Source organism: Sorghum bicolor, chromosome 3, assembly GCF_000003195.3.
Source record: "Sorghum bicolor cultivar BTx623 chromosome 3, Sorghum_bicolor_NCBIv3, whole genome shotgun sequence".
NCBI classification, from domain to species: domain Eukaryota; kingdom Viridiplantae; phylum Streptophyta; class Magnoliopsida; order Poales; family Poaceae; genus Sorghum; species Sorghum bicolor.
The window spans coordinates 5,947,018-5,968,888 of NC_012872.2; the positions used below are offsets into that span (position 1 = coordinate 5,947,018).

General features: G+C 44.9%; 1 protein-coding gene across 1 annotated transcript; it reads right to left on the reverse strand.

Annotated features, from left to right (window-relative positions):
- LOC8060785 (receptor kinase-like protein Xa21) lies at positions 942 to 4,620 on the reverse strand. Its single transcript, XM_021455210.1, has 2 exons — positions 1,704 to 4,620; positions 942 to 1,580 (listed from the first exon to the last, which is right to left on the reverse strand). The coding sequence occupies exons 1-2, from the start codon at positions 4,486 to 4,488 to the stop codon at positions 1,183 to 1,185; spliced, it is 3,183 nt and encodes a 1,060-aa protein (XP_021310885.1). The 5' UTR covers positions 4,489 to 4,620; the 3' UTR covers positions 942 to 1,182.

A 21,871-nucleotide genomic window follows, 5' to 3' on the forward strand; every position in this document is an offset into this window, starting at 1 on the left:
TCCAGGATCCGCAGGGGAGCCCCACGCCCTTCACCGGACACTGCAGGGAAGCCGCAAACCCTTGACCGGACGTCGTAGAGAAGCCGTCCGATGCCACAGGGAAGCCATGGGATGGCGTGGTAGTGCCGCTCCTCTGGCTCTCCTTCACTCCCGACAGTGTGCAGCTGTCGATGGGATGGCCGAGTTCGTCGATGGTAACAAGAAACAAAAAAAAAAGATTTTTCAAAAAAAAACAAGAACAAAAAAAGATGACATGTGGGTCCCTATATCGACTTCTAAAATAAATTTTAGAGCCATATTTTAGTATATTTCCAATCGCCTCCATTCTCTCCGCTAAAAAAGTTTTTTTCTTGATTTAATTCGTGGAAAGATAATAACGTTACTTGACAAGGTTCTCTTAAACCCCAACCTCTATCATCGGTGGCGACGGCTCCCTGTAACACCCACTGGTAGACGCAGGTGGAAGCCAAAGAAGATTTTTTTAAAAAAAAACTTAAGAAGAAGATTTTTATCTAACTATAGTACTTGAATCATACATCCTAACTATGTTACTCAAAATATTATTTTTACAATTATGAATTTACTCTTTTACCCTTCATTAAAAATAAATACGAAAAAAATTATCACCCAATATTTAGGGTCCTAATCCTCATAATTTTAGAGGCGATGTGATGTCTATAGCCCACCGACCATAGACACGCATATCGCCTCCCATCGCTTTGCTTCCATCACTTTTCATGTTCTAGGTCCATCGACCATAGATACATCAATCGCTTCTCATCGTCTCTCCAATCATTATAAAAATATTCTTCTTACAATACCTCGATCATGAAAAATTCTTACAATACCTGAACAAATAAAGATACAACAAATATAATACATAATAGATATATATAATGCAAATATACGTAAGGAAGAATTATAAAGCTGAAGCATCATGTACATTTTTTTGACTGGGAAAGACTATGGCAGTACCAAAATTTTATAAAATTAGAATGAAAAGAGAGTTCTTATAAAGAGGATAACTGAAGGCATCTAACCACGCACAAAAGGACAACCTTAGGTCACCTTTGAGCCTAATAGACTGATGATAGCATCATGTACATTCAGTTATTCAGGTAAGTGATCACCTATAGGCATCTTGACCATTTTCAGTCAGCCGATGCTCACTGTTTTGAAAAATTACTGAGTCGTTACTACTCCATGCTCCCCCAAATGAGATCTGGTAAACTTGATATACGAATCCCTAATATTATGCATCTCATTGGCTGCGTCCTGTATCGGGATTCTCTCTCTAGGTTGCTTATTAGAACAGGATATTCCTAGAGTAACAACAGAAACCAAACAATGCAGAATTCCACTTCTTGTAGTGATGTTATAGGTATCTCTGTGTGCCTGTATCGTCGGGTCAACAATCTCCCATATTCTCTCTGGAAGAGCATTCTCTGAAAACTTGTGCAAATCCAACGAGTCGCTGAATATCTCATCTGTTGGGCTCCTTCCAGTAAACAACTCAAGCAGCAATATGCCGAGGCTATAAACATCACCTTGGGTTGAGACAGAAGAACCTTCACCATACTCTATGATTACAACAATTAAAAAGTCAATGTTCCGTGTTCATGAATAAAAGAACTAGGAAAAATGTACAAGTAACAAAAGTAACTATTTCAATTTTTCATTTTTTTTTTCAAATTTTCAATTACCTGGTGCAACATAACCAATGGTGCCTTTTATTCCAGTTGTGCTTGTTGAATTTTGCAGTGTTGTACTAGCACATTCTGGGAGGATTCTTGATATACCAAAGTCTCCAACTCGGGCCCTCATGTCTTCTGTAAGAAGGATGTTGCTTGGCTTAAGATCGCAATGAATGATTGGCGGCTGACAGTGATTATGTAGATAGTCCAAAGCATCCATGATATCGACAGCAATATTTAGCCTTTGTTCCAGGCTAAGAGTGTTTGTCTGAGCAAGTGTTTGTGTGTCATACTCTGGGTGGAGCCAACCATTTAGGCTACCATTTGGCATGAACTCAAAAACGAGTGCCTTAAAATCTTGACCTTGGGGGTTGATGCTTGAGCAACAAGTGATGATCTTTATAAGACAACGATGACGGGCCCTTCTCAACGCCTCACATTCAGCCATAAAACTTCTAGTAGCCGAACGTTGCTGTGTGTTAAACACCTTTACAGCTACTATAGTTCCCTGATCATCATGTAAAGTACATTTATAAACTATGCCATAGCTTCCTTGTCCAAGCAAATTGGCCTCTGAAAAACCACTGGTCCCATTCGATAATGCATGGTAAGAAACTCTTTCATACGGTTCCTCAATTGTGGATATGAATTGACTTTCATGCCTTTTTCTGAGCTTCTTGTGCATCAACTGAATAAGAATCACCACTAAAACGGAGCATACAAGTGCACTGATTGATGCTAGGGAGATGATAAGGGATTTGGACAAATGCCTGTTTTTCATTTGTCTAGTAGACATGGAGCATGAAGCTAAATGCAATTGAGGTATTCCGCCACAAAGCTCTCCATTGCCGTAAATTGAAAAGTACGTTTCATTTGAAAAAACACCCCCTTTTGGCACTTCACCTTGCAGATCATTGAAAGACAGATCCAATTCATACAAGAATGTTAAATTCTGTAAACCTGAGGGTATCAAACCAGACAGGTTGTTGTGAGCTAGATACAACTCTTTCAGGCCACGAATACTACTAAGGGCATGAGGAATTATTCCAGATAGCTTATTCATTGTTAGGTTCAGTAGAGCGAGACCCTTCAAATTTTCTAGAGATTGAGGTATGCTTCCCACAAACGAGTTCTGGTCCAGTTTAAGCTGTTCCAACGATAGGCATTTCCCGATACTATCTGGTATGCTGCCAGATAGTAACTGGTTTCCTGACAGATACAAGTTATTAAGGTTTGCCAAGCTACCAACTTCAGTAGGAAGTGGCCCAGACAACATATTGTATGATAAATCAAGGTACTCAGAAAGTGCAGGAAGCTTTAAGGCCTCTCTGGGGATTGAACCATTGAGTCTATTGTTTGACAGATCAAGGCTATAGACATTCTTTAAGTTCCCTAAGGTTGCTGGAATTGGCCCCTCCAAGTCGCCATTATATAGAAGAAGTACGTTTAACTGCGTAAGATTTCCTAGTGACAAAGGTACTAGGCCTGACAAGTTAGTGATGTAAAGTGCTAACACGGCCAAGTTTTGTAGGTGACCAATACTCTCTGGAATCACTCCGGATATGGAAGTATTGGCCATCGCAAGGACTTGCAGACCAACCAAATAACCGATACTGGATGGAATAAACCCAGAAATCCTGTTGTCGCCTAAATCAAGGTACTGGAGGGTTGTCGACAGGTTTGCGATTGAGCTAGGAAGTTTTCCAGTGAAGGAGTTATCGCGAAGAATCAGTTGCTGAAGCTGGCTGCAGTTCGCTAGCTGAGTGATGAATTCCCACCCCTCCCTGTCATTTGCTTCCAGCTTGTTCGATGTCAAGTACAGAATAACGAGATCTTTCAGTCTCCCAAAGGCAGAAGGAACGTGCCCAACAAAACTGTTTGCCGAAAGCACAAGGTTCGTAAGAGCAGAGAGGTTGGAGAGTGAAGGCGGGATGGTTCCATGAAACTGGTTGACAGCAAAGTTCAGATTTTCAATGTTATGGAATCTATCGCCAATATTAGTAGGAACGGTTCCAGACAAGGAGTTGTTAGCTACGACGAGAGCTTGCAGCATGGACAGATTGTAGAGAGAGGGTGGAAGCAGACCTGAGAGGTTGTTCTCGAAGAGATAAAGGAAGCGTAGGTCTCCCATGCTGCCAAGTTGAACTGGTATGGGTCCCTCTAGGAGATCAAGATAGCTTAGAAACGACATGTTGGCTAGTGATACTGGGATATCGCCCGTGAAGCTGTTCGTTCTCAGTGAGAGCTTACGAAGGTTTCTGAGCTTCTGACCGAGCTGAACAGGAATACGGCCATGGAGCTGGTTGTTTTGGAGGTTCAAGAGCAGTAAGCTACTAGCACAGAAGCTTAGGTTTGCAGGCAGTTCTCCGGTGAAGTTGTTGTAGCTCAGGTCAAGCGTCTTGAGACGTACCAGGCGGCCGATGCTTGCAGGGATGTTCCTCTGAAAAGCATTGGAGGTCAGGTTCAGAGTTCTTAGGAAGGTGAGGTTCCCAATAGCCGGGGACAGGGTGCCCGTGAGGCCAGAGGAGGGTAGGGTGAGCTCCACCACCCGGCGATGCCTAGCACCGCACCTGACCCCCTCCCAGCTGCAGAAGCCGCCAGCGCTGCTGCTGCTGTTCCACTTCCACGAAGGAAGCAGCGGCTTGTGGTGGCCGCCGCCGATCGCCGCGGCTTTGAACGCCAGAAGTGCGGCCCCATCGCCGGCTTGTGCGGCCATGGCCACGAGAATCGACATGGACACGGAGGCATATAGCAGCTGCGGATGCGCTAGGGGCTGGAAGATCAGGGAGCGCATTGCTATGCCGGATGCTTAACTTGCTCAGGTGTGCTTGTGTTAGCAGAGTAGTGGGAAATTGGGAACGAACAGAGCAAGTGGAGAGGGTAGAATTGGGGAACAGAACCAGGACCGGTTCTCACAGACTGGTTGCTGGTTGGCACTGCAGTTGACCTGGAGCAATATATAACCGGTGGTGCCAACTGCCAAAGCAGGGCACACATGACTTTTTTTTGGTTCAAATATATTTAATTTCCTTTTTTTTTTCAACACGGGAACTACCCATTTCCATTACGAAGAACGGAAATACAAAGTAAGTACCATAGTTTTACAGATAAGGCAGATAACCAGAAACCGAAGAAAAGGACCAGAACTGGACCGCTAACGAAAGTCACCCAAACAAAACGCATCGCCACCCCCCCCCCCCCCCCCCCCCCCAAAAAAAAATATTCCGGTTTTAAACGATCTCGACCAGATCACCTTGCAGCAAGACTAGAACAAGTCCAAAAGGACCCCCCCCCCCCCCCCCTAACTCAAAACCTACAAACTGGAAAACACATGAACACTCCTCAGTCTTCCGTTTTTGCATCTTCACCATGGTCAGATCTTCCATCATCTTGTAACAGCAATTGATTCACCTGTCTTGCGGTTTGTGCAGCTAAGATTTCCTTGGCAACCCTGAGTAAAGTATTGGCTCCTTCCACCAGCTGTTCCTGTTCCAGTTCTGCAAATAATCCTGCCCAAAATTTCATCAAAGCACAAGCATGACATATGATCTCAAGAGGACTTTTGATCAATTTCTTGTCAAAAACAGCTCTATTCCTACACTTCCAAATTGCCCAACAAATGGCAGCTATTCCCCAGGCATGATACTTCTCACCAAAAAAGAACCATTTATCACACCACAACCAGCACTACGTTCAAACACTTAGCTATAACTGACCAAATTATTTTAGCAACAGGGCATTGAAAAAACAGGTGCGAAATGGTCTCAACATTATTACAAAAAATACAACTGGGATCACCCTGCCATTTTCTCTTCATTAGATTGTCTTTAGGCAGAATAGAATCATTAGCAATTAGCCATAGAAAAATCTTAATTTTCTCAGGTATTTTTTCCTTCCAAATCTTTTTATAGTATATCCCATTAGAAGAATTAGACAGAGCATTGTATATGGATTTAACATTGAAAGTCCCTCTTTTCCCTAAAGTCCAAATAACAGAATCATCAATAGAATTTAACCTGAAATTAGCAGCATCTCTCCAGATATTCTCCCAAGCCACTCTCAACTCCCCAAATAACCATCTTCTGAAAGAAATTTGGCCACCCCCACAGCTTGTGCTACACTTATATTCTTGTTTTCACACAGCTCAAACAAGACAGGAGCAATCACAGCAATGGGTTCGTTATATAACCAGGGATCAAGCCAAAATCTAGTTAAGCATCCATTCTCTACTGATATACCCCTCCCCTGTAAATAAATGTTCTTAACTTTAAGCAAATCGTTCCACATAGGAGAGTCGTACAACCTATGATTCACATCATGAATTGTTTGTTGTTTCATGTATTTTATTTTAACAATCTGCTGCCATAACCCATCTTCTTTTTCTAACTTCCACCACCATTTGCATAATAAACTTATATTCATGTGTCTCAAATCTTTAATTCCCAGCCCTCCATTCTTTTTACTCCTACAAATGATTTCCCATTTAACAAGATGATACTTCTTTTTTGTCCCACCTCCTTGCCAAAAGAAATTTCTTCTTATTTTATCTAGATTCTTCACAGTAGTTTTAGGTAGAAGGTAAACCGACATATGATACATGGGAGAATTATTCAGACTTGTTGTAATAAGCGTTGATCTGCCAGCAATCGAAAGTGACCCTCCTTTCCAAACATCCAACCTTTTACACCCTTTTTCAATTAAAGGTAACCAATCAATAACTTTCAATCTACTTGGGCTAACCGGCACCCCCAAGTATTTAATAGGAAACAGACCCATCTGACAGTTAAAAATCTCAGCATATCTTACTCCCAAATTTGCTTCATCATTGATCATATAAACTTCACTTTTGTTAAAATTGATTTTCAAACCAGCCAGCATTTCAAACAGGTACAACAACAATTTCATATTCATAGCTCCATTCAAGTCATGTTTTAATAACATAATAGTATCATCAGCATATTGCAATATTGCCACCCCATTTGGAATGATATGATTAATGAGACCACACACTAAACCATTTTCTTGAGCTTGATGCACCATCCTGGTTAAACAATCAGCAACAAAATTAAAAAGAATCGGTGATAACGGATCTCCTTGCCTGACCCCCTTGAAACTCTTTATATAGGAACCAATTTTATTATTCACTTTCACACTCATAGTCCCACCAGTTACCACCTGACTTATCCAGGAACACCATTTGTTATCAAAACCTCTTTTCTCAAAGCATTCAAGTAAAAGTTTCCAATTAACCTTGTCATAAGCAAGCTCAAAATCTAATTTCAATACAACACCAATCTCATTTCTTCTTTTTGTTTCATGAATGATTTCATGTAAACACATGATCCCTGAAACAATATTTCTTATTTTCATGAAGGCCGTCTGATTGCTATGTATTAGTCTATCAGCTACCAGCTCAAGTCTTAAAGTCAAAGTTTTAGTGATCAACTTGTACAAGCAGTTTAACAAACAAATAGGACGAAATTGCTGAATCTTATTAGCTTCTTTGATTTTTGGTAACAGAGTAATGATACTGGAGCAAACATTATTCCTAGTTCTTGTATGAACATGACACATTGACCTTTTTTTGTTGCAACAAATGGTGATGTTCTGGGTTTATTGCTGCTTGAGATGTTTACTGGAAGGAGCCCAACAGATAAGACATTCAGTGACTCATTAGATTTGCACAAGTTTTCAGAGAATGCTCTTCCAGAGAGAATATGGGAGATAGTTGATCCGACAATCTGGATGCACATCCATGCTAACAATAGAACTATAAGAAGTGGAATTCAGAAATACTTGGTTTCTGTTGTTGCTCTTGAAATATCCTGCTCAAAGAAACAACCTAGAGATCGGATCCTGACACAGAATGCAGCTATTGAGATGCATGCTATTAGATCCTGTAGGTGATCACTTACCTGAAATAACTGAAGCTGTACTTGAAGTTTCTGCTCTATAACTATTCCCTGTCTTTTTTTGATACATGCAGGTATAAAGGACATTTAGAAAATGTGTCAAATAGATTGGATCAATAATTTTACCAATTGTTTGTATGACAATTGACAACTCAACATGCATTCTTGAGAATCATCCTCATCATGATCATTTCATTGTGTAAATTATATTTTTGCAAAAATTATTTTTCAATAGTAATTAAGTCTGGCACTATTGTGCAATTGCTGGTAGTCCAGATCGATATGGCCACCGGACAGTCCGGCAACTGCAGCGCCAACCTGAGAGTCGTTTACAGACGGACAGTCCAACAAACAGCAAAGACATGGACAATCCGCCAGGACAGGAAACCTTCAGAGTTGAGCTGTGTCAGGACGATGCCACAAGAGAAGTAGCCCATGGGCCAAGTACTCGGATTCGCGTGAGAAAGCCCAACATCCGTTTAGCCGGCCCGGAATGGGTGTAGCGTGTCTGCGTACACAAGCGGGGCATTGCCCATGTAACGTATAAGACTTGGCTTTCGCAGAGAGGGGGGATTCATTCAGAAAGTTGTAAACCCAAATTCTAAACTGCCTAAGAACTCATCTTCCTTCGCCAATCTATCTCTGTCTTTGCTTGCTGTTCGTCTAATTTCCCTTCCCAAATTCTCCGACCCTTGCCTATTGCTAACAACTGGTATCAGAGACACCGATTTTGGGATTGCTTCAGAATCTGAGTGCACACAATCCATCGATCGATTTGGCAACGGATCTGGTCGGCTTGATTCGATCGCTAGCAGTGAGCTGCTGATAGCGATTGGAACACTGTAATTCCAATCCCCGCTTTGAATCGGTTTGTGGGTGCCTTCGATCTGGATCCTTCCCCACCCCTCGCCCACGATCACTTTACTCGTCGTCAACATCGACTGGGCATGATGAATCCGAAGACACGCCTCATCCTAGATGAACTCGCCAAGCGCTTCATTGAGCACGACGTGAAGTGGGATTCGCGATTCGCGGATCAGGAGGCTTGTCTCTCGCGCTAGATCGGGGATCTGGAGACGGCGCAGGTGGCCCGCATGGAACAGCTGGAGCGCGTCACGTCCACCTTGGACGAGTGGCGGCCGTCCATTCAAGGCACCGTCGACGACATCAAGCTGGAGGTCTCGAAGACCAAGCTCGAGATCTCGAAGATTTCTCGCAACTGGGAGCGTGCGATCCTCGACCAACCGGCAACCTCGCCGAGCGTTTTCGCTGCTGCCCCCGCCAACATTGAACGTCCCTCTGCGGGCGCTCCAGCAACTTCGCCCAACGGGCACCGCGTCGACAACAGTAACCGGGAGAGTGGATTTGGGGTGGTTTCCACCCTAGTTCATTCCCCGGTCACGGGTATGAATCCACCTCCATCTGGATTTTCTTCCGTTTCTTCTATGCCACCTCCCCTTTCGCTTGCTATGCCACCACCTATTGATCATGGTTTTCATAGCGGGTCTACTGGTGTGGGTCATAATGGCTTCCAGAGTCCTAAGTTACCCAAATTCGATTTCCCTAAGTTCGATGGTTCCCAACCCAAGTACTGGCTCAGTCAGTGCAAGGACTATTTCGAACTCTATGGGACTAACCAACATATGTGGGTTCGAGTTGCTAAAATGAACTTCATGGATGACGCTAAGCGTTGGTACTCCTCCGTTGAATCCACCTTACAAAATTGTTCTTGGCCCACTTTCACTAGTTTGATTCTCGAGCGTGTTGGCCAGGATGAGAAAGAACTTTTGCTTAGACAGCTTTTCCAAATCTGCCAAACTGCTTCTGTCAATAAGTACATTACTCACTTCACCCCTCTCATTGACCAGCTTACTGCTTATGGTGGCTCTTCTGATCCCTTGTTTTATACTATGCGCTTTGTGGATGGCTTAAAGGATTACATTAAAGCTGTTGTTGCTTTACATCGTCCCCAAACATTCGATACTGCGTGTGTTCTGGCTCGCTTGCAGGAGGATGTCGCGGACCCTGCCAGGAGCCACGATTTGAAGCGATGGGATAACGCAGTGGGGATGCGTCCTAACCTTAGACGGCATTGCCGCTGCCAGCCCCACCTAACTGGTTGGCATTACCGGCTCCTGAAGTGTCACACCCTAGCTTTTTAAAATAAGACCAGAGTCGTCATATGTGTGCCCAGGAAGTCCACACATATAACAAAAGAATAGAATTATCAGAATCAATGTTATATATAGCGGAAAACATATTTATATTAACACTTACAAACATCAGAGTACGCGGAAACAATAGCTAAACTTCTTAGGCTCCATTCTTCTCAGAGACGGTTGACTGGGGGCTCCGTACGCCAAGCACTTCTCATAAGCTTCTAGAAAACTCCATGACATCTTTATCCTTCTTCTGAGCAGCACTTTACTACACACTGGGGGTGTGGGGGGAAAAAAGCAAGGGTGAGTTCATGTCGAACTCAGCAAGCACAGACGGAAAATAATGACATGCAAGGCTTAAAACAAGGTAAAGCTGACTTGGATTGACTGCGGTAGCATTTTAGTTGGTCACTTTTCATTATGACTATTATTAGAACAACCTACTACTAATTATGAGTAGCATAAACCCAACCCTTAATTAGTGTAAGTAGTAATTAGCATCTTTTAAATGACTATCCTAATAAATAATTATAGTAGTCCAGAGATTAACCCCAATTATTAACACAGGATAGCAATCCTACCAACACGTAATAGCCATTCCGCCAAAACACGAGGTAGCAACCTCGCCAAGTTCCATCTCCAAGTATCCAGTGAATCCAATTTGCTCATCAAGTGAGGGTCTGGGCCGCTCGTGACCGTGAGCACGGCTGATATATCAGTTTTACACTCTGCAGAGGTGTGCACGTTCACTCCAAGTCGTGATTCCCATTTGCCCGGGGTCATGACTCCCCAAAACACTGCCAAGGTGAGCAGGCAGGGTCTCACTACGAGACCTTTCACAGGGTCCAACTAATAGGATGCCACTCGCAAGTTTTCGCCGGGGCGCTCGACAGTTGATACCCATAGCCATGGCGCACCGAGCAACCGCTAACTTAATATTCATTACCCAAGTTACTTCCTCACGCCTACCCGGAAAGTAACACCCTACTAGTGGAGGTCCTGCTAATTAGTCAAGCCAGAGCCATATAGCTTGGAGCTGCACTGTAAGTCTCAGGGGGCCGCTACCTGACTAAGTCCTTACGGAGAGCAGAGACGGGTACGCCCGGCAAACCGGACCACCAACAGTACCCGCTCCCCCTGTCACCACCATCATCACGATGCTCGTAAGCATCCAACATCGCCATCACCGCAGTGACCAAAGGTTCAGCACAGTTTAAGCATCAAGTTAAGTAGAGAGTAATTCTTGTTTAAGCATGTGTATATGATGAGTAGAGCAGCTAAGCACACCTAGTATAGCCTAGACTACCCATATACATAACCCCAGGTGAACAAGGAATAGTAAGTAAAGCTAGTCATGTCCTTAGGGTTTGCATTCATTGGACACATGCATGCAAAGTAAATGACATTAATGAGTAGGTTCAAAATAATCAAACGGTGTCTGCACTTGCCTTAATTCCGAGTGTATATCTGCTCAGAATTCTTTGACTTCTTTCTTGTGATCTTTAACTTCTACTTCGACTGTCGGTCCTCAGCTCCTGATCTTCGCTGTTGATGAACCACGCTTCTACTCGTAGCAACCAAGCAACACGAACAGACAAACAAACAATCATGACTAAGAACAAACAACAATCAAAAGAAAAGCTTAGAAAGAGCGCACTAAACGACACGACTTATTGCTACGATCGTGACAACGCAAGAGCGATTGAGAACGGAGCTGATCGTTAATCAGACACAACTTTCGAGGCTCGAAGTGTAACGGAGAAGACGACTATACGCTGGTCGTATTTTATTTATAAATAATTATATACCACTGAAGCCAATTAAGCATTTATAGTTTTTAAAATATAGAATATATGAAAGCAACTAATCAAGTGATTTTATATCATGTTTAAACTAATCAAGTTATAATTAATAAAGAATTTGATATTAATAACATGGACATTTATTTATTTACAAAAGATCAAAATTATAAACCTAAGTTACTTTTAATCAAAAAGTCATTAAATAAATATTAAACAAATTAATTATATAATTTATGTTTAACTAAAAGAATCATAGTTAATAAATACTTAGGTTAACATTAACAAAGTTGATATTAGATTATAAAAGAAAATACCAAAGTGTAAGCCTAAATTGTTCTTTGTAGATTAAAAGGGCATTTAGTTAAACATTAATCATTTTGTATTTATGGTGAAAATCTAAATGGTCAAACAAGGTAACTATTCCTGCTAAAGCGTAGGTTACGACGATACGAAACTAACGTGACAAGAACGGGCTCAATCGGAATTAAAACGTGGATTCTATGGCCAAAACTAAGTCAGTGGCAAAACTGTGAATTAACAGAAACTTTTTGTATTTTAAATAATTAAAACTGATTTTTAAAAGTATTTGGACTACGGGCACTATTTCCCTAAAGCGCAGGGGCTAAAACAGAAAAGGCAAGGGCTTTAAATTAAATACTTTTGAACTGAATGGAGTGCGGGTTAATTACCGAAAAGTGCAGGGGCTTTTTCGCAAAATGGCCAGGGCTGACCGCGTCTGACCTGTTGACCGGCCACGCGGCGCTTCGGGACTGGCCGGTCCACGGCCCGCGCCTGTGGACCGGGGCGGGGGCGCTGGGTCCACCGGTCCACCGTGGACCGGGGGCCGGGCGGGATCGCACGCAGCGGCGGCGTGGTCCGCGGCGGCGGCGCCATGGCCGCGGTGCTCCGGCTCGCCGTGGCGGCGCTACGGGGCTCGGGGAATCGCGCAGAGGGCACCGGCGTGATGCGCACGTCGAGGCGATCTCGGTGCGTGTGTTGGCTGCGTGAGAGAGAAGGCGGGGAGGACGGGCCGCGCGGAGGCGGCGGCTCGACGACGGCGAGAACTCCGGCGTGGTCACAGGCACAGTAGAGAGGGAGAGAGCGCGCGCAAAAGGCACCGACGCATTCGTCGCGCGCTTGCGAGCCTCGAGAAACGCTCACCTTCGTGAAGAACATCGGCGTCGAGGCGGATGGCGGCAGCGGGATCTTGGCGAGCTCCGGGCTTAGGGTTTTGGCGTTCGCGAGCGCGGCTTGGTGGCGGCTAGGGTTCGAGGAAGGGGCGCGGAGCGGCTGCATCGTCCGTTTTATAGGCTAGGGCGGCTCGGCGAACCTCGCGACGCGTGCGGCGCGGACGTCGAAGCCGGTGGTTGCGGCCGACTCCGAATCGGCCGGGGTTGGGGATGACAGGTGGGTCCCACTTGCGGGGCCCACCAGTCAGCGGGCGAATGCGGGTGATGGAGGCAGCGCGTGCGGGCTGCTGGCCGAGCTGGGCCGGTGCTGCTGGCTTGGGCCGAAGCGGGGCGTTGGGCCGCGGCCTGGCTGGGTGGGCCGCTGGCGTCGGGGAGAGAGGGAAGGGGAAAACTCGGCCGAGGGAGAGGGAGCCGGCCCAGAAAGGATAGAGGGCTTTCTCTTTTTTTTGTAAAACAGAAAATCTAACTTCTTTTGTCAAACTATTTCCAAACTATTTTCAAACTATATTTCAAAATAAATTTGAGGCAATACTTTAGGGATTATTTTGGAATTTGTTGTTAGACTATTTCAAAATTTAAATATATTTTAGTTTTGAACACACTTCTCCAACTCGAATCTGAACTAGTTTTCAAATAGGACTTTTGGAGTTTTATTTTTCCGAAAACCAACAGGACCTAATTGCGGCTCGCTAGAAAATTTGAAATTTATTTTTTTCTCTCACAAGCCAAACAAAACTAGGGCACACAGCACACAACAAATAAAACACTCATTATCTTTATAAAAGTTTCACTTATCTTTATAAAAGTTTTAAAAATTCTACATTTTTCTCCTTTCATAATAACAATAATTAATAAAAATCTCGTAATATTTTAGAAAAAATATAAATCCTTCATTTAATTTAGTATTTTCTAATAACAATCCAAAATTAAAAATTTTGGAGTGTTATAGATCTACCCCACTTAACATAAATCTCGCCCCGAGATTTGAAGAAACTAGAGAGAAAGATAAAGTAGATCATCAAAGTTGCTTCGAGACTTTCAAGACGTGATCAAAGGATTATTTTTAGACATAAAGGGTAAAGAGTATGGTAAAGATTGATGATAAGGAAAAATAAACATGTGAGATAGGAATTGATCTTTGGATCCTGAATTATGATAAGGTGCTAGGGCAAGAAGCCAATATTAACAAGAGATGATACGTAGGAGATAAAGATAGATATTATAGTGCTCACAATTTCCTTGATTCCAAATATGTATATTATAGTAGATGAAAGGATAAAGTATTAGCAAAAGTTGATAAAGACTTAGATTTTTTTTAAGTCTTCACGCTTAATCATTTGTATTCGTATGAGAGGTAAGATCCAAGGTCACAGGTTGACAAAGAATGATAAGGGTTCATCGCAAGAATGATAAAGATTCTTATATAGTGTTGATGCAAAACTGATCTGCAAACACAAAGGGCTAATACCCGATTGAAACGTTAAGGCGTGCCAGCCGATTTAACCTTACTATCGGCAAAGGTGATAACTCGAATACTTTAGTCCTGACAACAGCGATGCGCCCGGATGTCACGGCTAAGAGGTATTCACGCGGAACTTGAGAACACGCCGAGCTTAAGTCGACGAATTCCTAAGAACTCGTAGTAAAAAGGAAAAAGTATGACGAAGTCGTCGAAAAAGTAGATGCTGGAATATAAGTAAAAACGTGTATTTGATTGATTGATGGATGTTCTAATTACAAGGTCCTAGGGCTTATATTTATACCCTGCTCAAAGAGCTACGACCAGACACGATTAGAATTCGAATTCCAAATTACACGGAACCCGTATACAAAACGATGCGAATAACTAAGGAAATAACAATAAAACCACCCTTCGTGACAAACCGAAACTCCTCCACATGACAACTGGCAGCTTCCGGACTCCTCCTTCGCATCATCGGCAATCTCCTTGCCATGGTCATCGGCAGACCCTTTTACTTGGTTATCGGCACCATATTACTGCCCGAGTATTTAGTCACATTCATCCTTTCCCTCATCGGCAACCATCCTTATCGGCAACCCGCATCGTACTGCCACCTTATCCTGCCATCTTAGACACGTGTCCAAAAACGGTGTCAACACATGCCCCCCAGTTTCGGAGTATAAAACTATTAATGCTCCGAAATTCCCTGCAGTAATGATGCCTTCTCCGCGATTAATGCTCCTAATCTGGGAACCGACAACCTCAATCTGAACAACTTTGATCCTAATCCTCCGCAGATTCCTCGAAATCCCCAACTTCCTAAACTGGCATCCTTCTTGATCGTACATCGGCAACAATACCGTTGCAAAGATCTGCCGATGCTCTGACCAGGGTATTCGCAAAAACAATTACCTCCCCTCTATCCGCCCATCGGCAAAATGACTGTTATAAAATATCGCCGATGGACCGACCGGGAGATCTCGCACAGTAAAATATCTTCAAATAGTGACCGCTTCCCGTCAAATCACCTGCACAATCCCTGGATTACCGTGCGAACAGTTACCATATCCACCTGAGTACCCTCGGGTTTCTCGGATGCGGCAAAGAGATAAGTCAGATTTGCCCTTGCCCACCTTGTCTTATAAATAGTTCCTTCTTGGGTACTCCTCCCCCATTACACCATTCTACTATCCACCTTTGCTTTTCCGGCGGCGGCGCTATTTTCAACCCTCAAGATCTTCGACAAGCACCCTTCTCTATCAACTCCGGTGTCCTCCAACGTCCTTTTCACAACAAGATGGCTATTGGCTTCGTCGTCCCTGAGGTCAGACTCCCATCTCATCACTTGCACCTTTTCTCGCATTCACGTTCATCTGCGATTTACCTTACTGAATATTTTCCTTTTCCTTTTTCTTTGTATTTTTATTCCAAAACGCTAGGAGTTGTCCAACAAAATTGTCATCCCCACCGATCAACCACACCTTCAGTGCCTCGGTCCTTTAGGGGATCCAGATCCAACCGACCTTATCAATGCAGAAACCAACAGGATTCCCTTTAGAGCCGAAAACTTTTCTTTAGATCTATGGAAAGACACCTTTCGCTCTTGGCCCAGCCCTACTGTAGGGTGGAAAGATTGGTTCTTGAGGGTCAGCAACTCTTATGAAGTCCAGTGGGGTGAGAGGAAGCTAGCTCAATGCATTAGGCTATCCATTGCCGATATGCACAGGCACGAATCACTGCTGATAGCTGCATCCTACTTTTGGTCGGACACCCTCAATGCTTTTGTTTTTGGCCACGGCCCTGCTTCTCCTACCCTTGCCGATGTAGCCATGCTCACTGGGCTAGATATATCTTCTGCCGATAGCACCCACTTCTTTGATACTGCCCCCAGTGCCAAAGTGGAGACTCGCGCTATCGGCGGTTGGTCAGGGTACATTCAGAAGTACCGCAGGAAAGGGCCTGTCACCATAAAGGAGCAAACCACCTTTCTGAACATGTGGCTAGACAAGTTTGTATTCTGCGGTCGATCGGCAGGACCGACTTCTGTCTATCTATCGGCAGCAGAAAAACTGGCTAGTGGTGGTCAATTTCCTCTCGGCCGATACTTGCTTGGCGCTGTCTACCATCTTCTCCATCAGGTAGCCCAGAAACTCCTGCTTGGCCAATCCATCGGCAACTTGGGAGGCCCCTGGTGGTTTATTAACATGTGGCTCAATCTGCACCTGCATAAGCGCCTTGATTTCAACTTGTTCACACAGCACTTCCCAAGGGATATAGCCGAAAACCATGTGTTGGGTGAAGAGGAATCGGCAACGCGGGCCCCCTTGAACTTTGGCGAAGCCGTTATAGTCTTACCCGGTTCAGGGAACAATCCGGATCAGATCGGCCGATTCTTCGAGACTCTGTATGAGGGTTTGGCCAGAGATGAACGACCATGGCTAGCTTATGACGATCCAGACAGCATGCTCCCTCTGACCTTCAATCCATTTGATGAAGCTCTTGACAGGGACAATGAAGCGATGATGGCAATTGTGACTCCCAGAGCCATACCGGTGAATTTCTTCGGTAGCACGAAAACCTCTCCCCAAACCTATGAATTTTACAATCCATCGGCATTAGCTCGCCAGCTAGCTTTCGGCCAGTTGCCGATTGCACTTCCTTATGCCGATGTGATAAAGCCCAGAGAATCCATCACCAACCTTCTCGAGTGGACTCGAGTAGCCCAGCTACCACCAAATGCCGATACAGATGTAAATCTGTCAGAATGGGTACCGGCTGCTTTTATCACTCAGGCATACAAGTCGTGGTGGGCAGAATGGAGAGAGCATCTATTCTGCAGATCGGCACTTTCATACCGCAGCACGATTGACTCCGAATACGAAGTTCCCAATGACACTGTAAGTAACTCAAACCGATGTTTCATTTTCTCAATGTTACTTCTATCGGCAGCTTACCCTTGTACTCCTTTTGCAGGTCGACAGTATTCCTCCACTGGTTAGCAGGAGTGGCAGGCCGATTGACTTGTTTCCATCAGGCCCGATTTCCTCAATCGGCCACAATGCTCCCACTCTAGCTTCCATCGTGCATCGGGGCGTACGCCTCAGGAAAGTCACTACCAGAAGAACCCAGACATCACCAACGGTAGCTGCTCCCACTCTGGCGCGGGCTTTCAAGGCAATTTGTCAAATCTTTTTCCTTTACGCTGACTATCTTTATATCGGTTACATTCATGCTCATAAACTCTTGTTCATTATTGCAGCAAACCGGCGTATCGGCGAAATCCAGGCATGAGAGTACCGATGCCCCCCAGTCTAGCCAACCAAAGAGAAAGGGCACCACGGGCGCTAAGACTGGAACAAAGCGCCAGAAAGCAGCAACTCCCCCTCCTCCTCCGGTAATTCCGGTGGAATCTTCTCCTTCTTCTCCAGAAGCCCAGATACAGCAAGCATCATCTCCCCAACCAATGCAGGAAGCACCACAGATGGAAGAACCCCAGCAGGAAGAACCTCAACCAGAAGGTACATCGGCTGACGTAGGTGAACAAACAACTGGCCCGGTGGGTCCAATTACATCATCGGCGGTTCCCCTGATTTAGACAACTGTTGTTCCTTCTTCAGGTAACATATTTTGACACTACTGTTACCGATGAACTTATTCTCATTTAGTCTCATAACCTTTCTTGACTTCTTTCAGTCGATATCATCTCATCGGCAACCTTAGCCGATCAACCTGCAGTTCCATCGGCATCTCTGGCCGATCAGCCCGCAGCTCCGTCAGCACCTCCCAGTCCAAGGCAAGAGATCGCCTTGAAACAAGTAAGTCATCCGTCTTCCCACCAGTATCGTCTGCCGAAGTTTTGACCATACAACTGACTTATTTCATCTTCATTTTCAGGAACAAGATTCTCCCAACAGCTTATTCTCCTTCGCCATTGATATCTTCGAAGAAGAAGGCGAGGAAGCAAGCTCCTCTCGGGCAGTTGGGACTGTATCGGCAGAAACCAGAGCTAGGCTGGAAGAGCTATCGGCTATACTTCATCAAGACACAACTCAACTGGTCAACGATTCCGACCCAGCCAAGGCCCTGTTCAAGACTCTTAGAGGTCAAATTCCTGCCGATGTTGAAGAAACACTCTTCCACGCTGCACATCTAGAAAGCCGCCAGCTGCAGTACCAGAGAGCTACTCGACGCCTTGCCGATAGAGCTGCTCAAATCCAGCTCTCTGAGGAGATGATGAAAGAAAAACTCTTAGCCGATGAGAAACATAAGAACATCGGCACCTTAAAGTCCTCAGGTGATGTACTGAAGCAGAAAGTGTCTGATCTATCGGCAAAAAGAGAAGCTCTGCTGGCTGAACTCAAGCAAGTAGAAGACGCTCTGTCCCAAGCTCAGCACGAAGAAAGTCAACTGCCGGAGACCATCAAGCATCTTGAACAGGAACGAAACGTCCATGGTCGCAAAGCGCTGCAACTGAAGAGGAAGCTGAAACCGATCGAAGGTTCTGCCGATGACGATATCAAAGAGATAGAAACAGCCAATCAGATTCGGCTGCGCGCCATATCAGCAATCCAAGCGCTGCTGAACATCTGAAGCTTTCATCGGCGACACACCTTCGTTTTTCTGCTTTTAGCTTTTAGTCTAGCCGATAAGACTGTTATCGGTATCTTTTGAAACATTAAGTCTGCCCCTGAACATTTAAATCCAATTTAGCACTAATAAAAGTAGGCCTAGGCTTATCGCCACTACCTATATCTACTTCTACCAAATTATCGGCCGATGTGAATCCCTGGCCTAATTTTCCATCATCGGCGAATCTATCCATTAAAAACCGTCATCAGAACCGACTGCTTGGATCGGTGGAATCTCATAATCGGCAACTTTGAGAAAATCCTTCTCCCAAACTTCTCCTGAAATGCATCTAGTCTTTTCATAAGTATCCGCTTCTGCCGATGCGATAACATAAGAAGAATCCCCTGGGACGATCTCAATCTTGTCACCTACCCACTGAACCAAGCACTGATGCATTGTAGATGGGACACAACAATTGGCATGAATCCAATCTCTCCCTAATAATAAATTGTAGGCACCCTTCCCGCTGATCACAAAAAAGGTTGTCGGCAAGGTTTTGCTGCCGATGGTCAACTCTGCACATATCGCCCCCTTGACCGGAGACACGTTTCCCTCAAAGTCCTTGAGCATCATATCGGTCTTGGTCAAATCTTGATCCCCTTTTCCAAGCTTCCGATATACTGCATATGGCATAATATTAATAGCAGCCCCACCATCAACTAGGATCCTGGTCATTGGCTGCCCATCAACCCTTCCTTTGAGGAATAAAGCTTTAAGATGCTGCCTCTCGTCATCGGCAGGTTTCTCGAAGATAGCCGTCATCGGATCTAGTGCCAACTGAGCTATCCGATCAGAAAATTCTAACTCATCGTCACTGGCTGGTGCAAGAAATTCCATTGGCAACATGAAAACCATGTTGACGCCTGCCGATGGACCTTCCCTCTTAGTGTCCAACGGCTGCTGACTTCCAGAGCTCTCTCCCTTGTTTAGCTCCTCTTGCCTTTCTCGTTGCAATCTCCTTTTCTGTGTCTTGGTTAATCCCCGAGGACACCATGGAGGAAGTGGCCTTTGCCTTACTGCTGGGCGTCGATTCTCCCTTGACTCCACACGATGCGTGTTAGCATCCCTGCAAAATATGAATTCATCGGGAACCTGCGCATCAGCCATTTCCTCGAGCTCTTCTTGGTTCCTGGGAAAATACTGGCCACGGTCACTAAATCGATCGTGAGCGCTAAGCCTGCCCCCCAGCCGATCATGAACTGACGTCCTTCCTCTGATTGGCCCATTAAATCGCCGTTCATCATCATGATAACGCCGATCGGTTCTACCGTACCGATCATAACCGTTGCACTCAGGGCAGTCTCTGATAGTAGGAAGCTTGATATTTTCCTCCCAACAATAGATGAAGAATGGACAGTTCCAATGATCCCTATGCCGATCCCACTCCTGTCGGCGTCTTTCTTTTTCCCGTCGATAATCTTCCTGCTGGCGCCGATATCGATTTTCCCGTTGTTGCCAATGTTCTCGAGGCCTTCTATGAGTTATGACGATACCAGATCGAGGAAGTCTTCCTAAGCCGGTCCCTTCCTGGACCAAGCCTTTACTTCTTGCATCGGCAGTAGTAACTTGATGCTGAGGATCTACCGATGCACTCTTTTCAGCCGTCTCTGATGTTAAGACACGAGCCTTTCCCTTAGCATCCAACATGTTTGTCGGGAAAGGATGTTGATCTATCTTCATCGGCTTCTGGGCTTTGGAACTGTCAAACTTGATTCTCCCTGACTCTATAGCCGATTGCAGCTGCTGTCTGAATACTTTGCACTCGTTGGTGTCATGTGAAGTTGCATTATGCCACTTGCAATATCTCATCTTCTTCAACTCTTCTGCCGATGGGATCACATGATTAGGTGACAGTTTGATTTGACCTTCCTGAAGTAGAAAGTCAAATATCCTATCGGCCTTGGCGGTGTCAAAGGCAAACTTCTCTGGCTCCTTCTGCCCAAAAGGACAAGACATCGGCTTCTTATTTTTTACCCACTCTGCCAAACCGATTACTGGTTCTTCATCAGAATCTGAGCTTGTTGCTTCATCGACAAATGAAACTTTCTTATTCCATGCTCTTTTAGGCTCGAAAGGCTTGATATCTTGGTCGGAAATCCTCTGCACCAAATGACTTAAACTTTCGAACTCCTGAGAGGCATACTTATCCCTGATATGTGGTAACAAACCCTGGAAAGCCAAGTCGGCTAGCTGCCGATCATCCAGAACCAGGCTATAGCATTTATTCTTGACCTCTCGTATCCTCTGCACGAATCCCTCAACCGACTCATCATTACGTTGCCTCACCTTGACCAAGTCGGTGATCTTCTTCTCATGAACCCCCGAGAAGAAGTATTTGTGGAACTGCTTCTCTAGATCGGCCCAAGTAATTACTGAATTAGGAGGTAATGATATGAACCAAGTAAAGGCCGATCCGGACAATGATGATGAAAATAGACGAACCCTCAATTCGTCCCTGTTACCAGCCTCTCCACATTGAATAATGAACCTGTTGACATGCTCCATGGTTGACGTGTCGTCCTGTCCGGAAAACTTTGTAAAATCCGGTACCTTGTACCGATGTGGAAGCGGGATCAAATCATACGCGGGAGGATACGGCGTCCGATAAGAGTAAGTGTTGACTTTGGGTTTTATCCCAAATTGTTCCTTCATTACTTCAGCAATCTTGTCGGCCCAATAAGCATCGGCATCTTGCCGATGAGGCTGCTGCGGATCCGGCGCCTGGTGGCGAACCTCCACGTGTCTGTTTGGGACGTGACCTGTATGGAACATCGTATTGGTCACCTGCCCTCCAACCTGCGAACCACCAAACTGCTGTCCACCGATTGGCTGTCCTCCGAGTTGCTGTCCAAAATTTATTGGCTGGTTGGGAATTCCCTGACCTTGGAACCCGGGATAAACCTGTCCTTGCTGGAACCCCGTAGTCTGATAACCCTGCTGGGGCGACTGTGGAAAGGCTTGCTGTCCAAGCCATCCATGATTAGCGTTCATCGGCATAGGTGCTGCCGATGATTGGTAATTGG